This window comes from Mercenaria mercenaria, chromosome 17 (assembly GCF_021730395.1).
Source record: "Mercenaria mercenaria strain notata chromosome 17, MADL_Memer_1, whole genome shotgun sequence".
In the NCBI taxonomy this organism is placed as follows: Eukaryota; Metazoa; Mollusca; class Bivalvia; order Venerida; family Veneridae; genus Mercenaria; species Mercenaria mercenaria.
The window spans coordinates 57,547,198-57,553,483 of NC_069377.1; the positions used below are offsets into that span (position 1 = coordinate 57,547,198).

Genomic DNA, 6,286 nt, shown 5'->3' on the forward strand with positions numbered 1-6,286 from the left:
TATATATTTTTCTCTTTGGTCACAGTAACGACTGTTTTGTGCAATTCCAATAATATCTAACAACGCTTAAATTATCGATTACGACACTTTTATTTCTTCCTTTTTACTAGCTAACGATGATCGGTACACTTCTTTAGCTGGGTTATGATGAGTGTTATATCTATAACTTCAGGCAGATTTTGTCAGACCTTTAGTTATTTGAACATAACCAAACGATGATCATGTTTTATTGTAGTTCGAATGTTGCGGGGCTGACAACTACACAAATTACAGGAACAGTTACTACTTCAACAGTCAGGACAGCATAGTAAGTTTAATAGTTTTGAAAACAATTTCATTTTGCCTCATTGTTACTGTGTTACTGGTTCAGTTTAAAGTAAGCAAAAATAATATAACCATTTAATTTTTAAAAGCCTCATTAACCCTTAGCCTGCTGGCGGCAAGTAATTCTGCCTTTGCGACCAGTGCAGACCAAGATCAGCCTGCACATCCGTGCAGTCTGATCATGGTCTGCACTGTTCGCCATTCAGTCAGTACCTTTTTGGTAAGCACCCCTTTGAACAGTTAATGGTACTGTCCAAATTGAAAGATGGACAAGTTCATTATAGAAATTTAGCAGGGTAAGGGTTAAAAGTTGTATATAATTCTGCATGACCATTTAAGTCTATTTATACATGTAAGTTGTACATACTTTAAATAACGTATAAAATTGTTCATTAGTTAGACATATTTTACAGTGTCGTATAAGTTTGTAATATAAGCTGTTCATATTCCACAGACTGCCTACGTTCCAGACAGTTGTTGTAAGAGCGAAGATGAAGACCATAAAATTCCAGTGGATAGAGAAGCATGCCAGTTAGCAGCGAAACTAGGACATACCAACGATACCAACCTGTTTACTACGGTAAGCCTCCGAACTGCCAAAACCCATCTTGTACCTAATATTATTCAGTTCTGCAAGAGATATACTGGTCGTCAACTTTAACTTGCAAAATAAAACGACAGTAGAAAATTTGTATTAGCAACAGTCTGTAATTGAGAGCAATCGCCATCTATTTCTCAATGTCCGAAGCCAGTCAGACATTTGATATCTTTTGCTGTATCTTCCGACAAATAGACACCATCTGCAACAGTCAACGACGATTAAACACTAATTAGCTGTGAGTTTGGGTATGTTTGTATCGACAAAAACTCATTTTCAACTACACCACATGCTGCCTTTGAGCACGTAACCTTGATATACGCTAGAAACAGTAAATATTTGTTTTGCAAAATATCAGTTTACTTGGTATATTTCATCATTTCTGTTAAAAGATTCTATGAACAGCGTGCAGCTAGTGTGTGTATTTCGAGTTTAGCGTCTTTCTCAATAAATTTTCAGTCATATAAAAGACAGTTCGTGCAGCTAGATCACACTTGCTCACGGACAGATTGATAGAATTTGTAAAAAAGAAGCAGTGATGACTGATATAGAAGTTGACAATGGTTAAATAAAATGTTTACTTGTTTTAGACCGTCACAGGTATATACATGTAAATCACAATATAATTGCAATAGTTCTGCATGACAAAAATAAAAACATATCAAAGGATTGAATCTGTTTCATAACATCATAACAGTGAAATAAATATAAAGCACATGCACGTTTCAAAAAAATATGACAATTCTTCTTCTACTTCTCGTACGCGAAAAAAATGACAATTAAAATTAATAGCACCATAAGCATTACATTCAAATAAAATGTAAATTACATTTTCAACTTGGGCATTATTACATGGTTTACATTATCTCTTGATGTACTTCTGGTTATCTACCTGTTAGATAAAGTAACTTGATCGATGTTTGTATAACAGAATAATTCAAAATGATTTTTACAAAATGTGATATAACACAAGAACAAGCCATTAAATTCCGAGCGTATGGAAGCTTAAGATGCTTACACGTGTTTTGTTTTCTTCATTCCAACCACTTCTTCACCTACACAAACATCCTCACACACACTAGCGCACGTACGCACGCAACTATGAACACACTCTAATTATAAGTATAATGATTTATTATCGATTTCAGGGATGTTTCAATATAATACAAGAGTTGATAGAAGACAATAGTGCTATCCTAATTGGTGTCTCGGCAGGGATTATAGTTCTAGAGGTAAACATTGTATTGTAACCAAGCAATTTGTCCACAAAATTTAATGACATTTGTTAATTCAATTTTTTGACAAATGAAACATCATCATGTACTCACAACATCAAGTCAGTCTTTTACTGTAAGCATGTAAATGCGTCCGTGATTAAATGACAGCGGAATGTTTATGCGTGGCTTTAGATCGTTATTTTTAAAATAGATTTTAAAAAGTATATTTCGAATCTCGTAATGGCTTACTAATGTTTAACTATTAAATACTCAATATTTTTTTTACTAGACTTGAAGGAAGCATTTGTCCTAAATCCTCTTTGTGGCTTGTGTCATTTTTATCTTCTTAAATTTGCTTACTATTGATAGTGATAGAAGAAACTGCCTTTTTGTCATTTCCCTCCTTGTGTAATTAATAATGGTATAGAAAACAAAGTTTTCCTTCAATTTCTCGGTTGTAATCACTAACACAGTTAAGATTGGCTTCGAAATGCGACCTTTATGCAAACTGTTTGCACTTGAATCAAGTATTCAATAACGTACTATATGTGACAGATATTGACAATATTATACTTGTTTCAATGTCTCACATGTGAAAAAAAAGATGCCCAAACATTTTTGGTTAATCATTTTATGGTCAGGATCATTCAAAATTTAATTTCACTAAAATTCAAAGTGATATGCACGTCACGTGACTTCTTGTATCATTACAGTCTAACCTAAAATTTAATACAAACGATGTATACGAAAAGGTACGTGTATTCCCACCCTTTTTCCGAATGTTTGTTTTATTTACGCTCAAAATCATTTAGTTTCTATGACTTCTTCAACCTTTCAAAGCTGCAACCGGAATGACATCGGCTGGAAGTCATTCACTAACAAACAAGATTGTTTATAACTCAATAGTCGTAATTATTATATTTTACTTTCAAGTTTTGTTTCATAGTTCAGTTACGTTTTTGTGTTTTTATTTCAGGTAATTGGTATCGTGTTTGCAGTATATCTATGTAGGAACAGGACGGACTACGACTATTATGATGATTAACTTGCTATTTTGAATTTTTTTTTCAAGAAAATTAGCACAATTTCATTTCTTTCTTCATATTTAGTAATTGCATTTTAATGTTTTATGCTAATAATAAACATAAGAAAACATCAGCATATTCCATTCGGAATTTTCCGAGCACTAAACAGTTCATTTCGACGAATTTATTGCGGAAACTTCTTCAGACACTTCCAGACACGAGCGATAGTACCCGACGGATGTTACTTCGTTGTAAAGAATAACACTTTTATAATTTCGGGACTTAGAGTTCCGGAAAAAATATTGTCATGAAGAATAGTTCAGCATGTGCTTTAGCAAATGTTCTGTCAAAGCGAATGTATTATCTTTGAATTTGCTTGTTTGAAGACAGCAACTGAGATAATTGCTCGTCCACCCGATGTTGATCAACTTTTAAGGGAAATGGAACGCGATATGAATGGCTAAAATTGTGATAGAATATCAAGAATTGTTTGGGCTTGTGTTAAAGCTGTGTTGATAATATTTTATTTAAGTGCCTTACATGTTTGGTTAATGAAGCTTGGATCCGGATATGTCAATATATGTTTTATAACTTTCAAAATTCCGCACACAATCTGTTTGGTTTTCGTTTCTGTTACTGTAACTAAACGGCAACACATGACCGGGACTCCGGTGGTGTACGAAACAAGCACCGTCTACATACATGTGCATTTAATTTTATTTCATCTGTTTACAGAACTAAAAAATATTCGCCCATGTAATTTTTAGAGTAGCAAATCTTTCTATAATAATTCAGTAACAATATCTACTTGTCTTTAGACATAAATCTGAGTTGCAAACTTGCACAAAATATTGTTTTATAACAGTGTTACTTTTTGTTTCAAATAAGCACATGTTATGACATGTGGTGACGTTACAGCGCCATCTTGACAAATATATTTGGGTTGGTCCCTTAACGAACTTCGCATTTTGATATACACTTATAAACACAGTAACGATAAGTCGAATTCAATTGAAATCGACACAAATCGTCGCCATCGTACCAAACCGCGCATACGTGCAGCACAAAACATTTTCTTTGGTGCTTCTTATTCATTTTTTGAGCCGTGCCATGAGAAAACCAACATAGTGGCTTTGCGACCAGCATGGATCCAGACCAGCCTGCGCATCCGCGCAGTCTGGTCAGGATCCATGCTGTTCGCTAACGGTTTCTCTAATTTTAAAAGGTTTTGAAAGCGAACAGCATGATCCTGACCAGACTGCGATGCGCAGTCTGGTCTGGATCCATGCTGGTCGCAAACCCACTATGTTGGTTTTTCCGTGGCACGGCTCATTTCGACAACTCATAAAGCAAGTGTTTTCATTTATCTGTCGATCCATTCACATGCATTATTTTATAAATAATATAGATGCCGGTATTTTTTATCTTACAAATGCAGTGTCTATTCCTGTGTGACTCGATTACTGTGTGTGACTGGTTGCTTTTAGGGATCCCGCTGCTTATCTTTCTTTTATACAGTTTGAAGGATAAGTTTTCAATAATTCAGCATAAATCCAATTACAAAACCTGAATGTTAATGGAGAGCGATCAGTCTGAGCCAGGGAAAATGGTTTGCTGTGGTCTACTTTAGTGTTTAATTACGTCATTACAAGTTCTTTATATTAACGAAGTACAAATTATATTCTTATATGCTTGTTTTTTGTATAAACACGCTTACACTTAAATTATGTCATGTTAACGTGCGATGGCGTCAATGTCTTTGTTGCGATCAGAAAGAGCGCTATTACTTTTTTACTACTGTTTAGATAAAAGGCATATTAAAATCGAAATAATGTATAGAAAAATCGTGTTTTACTTAAGTTAATACACTCAAAATCTGTTATACTTCGGCAGAATAATTCAGTCAGGCTACGCCCTCGTGAAATTATTCCGCGGACGTATAACTTCTTTTCGTGTATTAATAACGTTAAAACACGGTTTTTCTATACATTATTTCTTAAATATTTTTTATTTGTTTGTGTATTAGGAGAATAGTTGCTTGCGTCTCTTTTATAATGTAAACTCAAGATAAACAGACTATTCTAAAGTGCAATTCACTATAACATAGACTAGGCAGTGCAAAAGAGAAAATGGTGTATGCAGAATAATTCTGTTGATGGTGTGTTATGTCTTCTTTGTGCAGTATGACTGATATTTGTACAAAAAATAGTTGATAGTGTGAAAGAATTTTCTTACATGATAAACTGGAGGAAGCGTTACATTAGAGGGAATATTTCCACACGATTGCTTAAACATGATATTGATTCCCTCTTCATAGGATTGCATCGTTTTTGATTTATCATGAAATAATGCGGATTGAAAAATAAAGATTTAAACGTGTCGTTTTGTTTGGAATACTTTAGTACTTTCATTTCAAAAAGCTAGTCAAAGAGATAGCTTGCATCTAAAATAAAAAAGTGGAAACTCTACAGGTCGTTCAACACGACAAAAAGAAAATGTTGATTGCTCGGTTTGTTTGAGCCTGTTCATGGACCGTAGCGGAAATGCATGCTACCGTGCACGCCCTCTAGCCCGGGTTGAGCAGAATTCAACATTTACATATGTTACAAGTACCAAAGACATCAGATGTGTTCATACGGCGGTGCACATGGAACCTTCAATGATACACTTTTGTGTAAGCCAGATTTCGCATCAGCACCTTGCCAAGTAAGACACCATGCCCCACAATCGCAACCATGTAGTCATTTATGTATGGATATTTATCTGTTTAATATATACAATGTAAGTTACAGGACAGTGTAGATAAAAAGTAATCTGGGTCAATTTAAATCCGTTACATACACAATGGTAACAAAAGGCGAGATAAATAAAACACAAAGAAAATGATAACAAAGTGATACCTAAATATTTACTACGCACTCGATGCCTTTGCAACATGCAGATCAACAAGGGAAACACGATAAAGGGTCCCACGAAACATACAAGAAGAAAATAATCAAAGCAGCTCGGACATAGTGGTCTTTAAGAACTGCCTAACATGGTGTCTTGCACCTATTCCTTTAAAGACAACTACAGAGGAAAGCGTAGCGATCAATTGTAGCAGGGCTGATCACAAGTGGTGA

General features: G+C 34.6%; 1 protein-coding gene across 2 annotated transcripts in view; it reads left to right on the plus strand.

The window, feature by feature from the left end:
- LOC123536912 (CD82 antigen-like) overlaps positions 1–5,544 on the plus strand; it is a 28,511-nt gene extending 22,967 nt beyond the window's left edge. For both annotated transcript variants that reach the window (XM_045320417.2, XM_045320416.2), the window contains exons 6-9: positions 236–307; positions 779–904; positions 2,071–2,154; positions 3,116–5,544. In XM_045320417.2, the coding sequence (XP_045176352.1) occupies positions 236–307; positions 779–904; positions 2,071–2,154; positions 3,116–3,184 (351 nt within the window). In that variant the 3' untranslated portion in view covers positions 3,185–5,544. The remainder of the gene's footprint in view (positions 1–235; positions 308–778; positions 905–2,070; positions 2,155–3,115) is intronic.
- Positions 5,545–6,286: the final 742 nt, after the last annotated feature.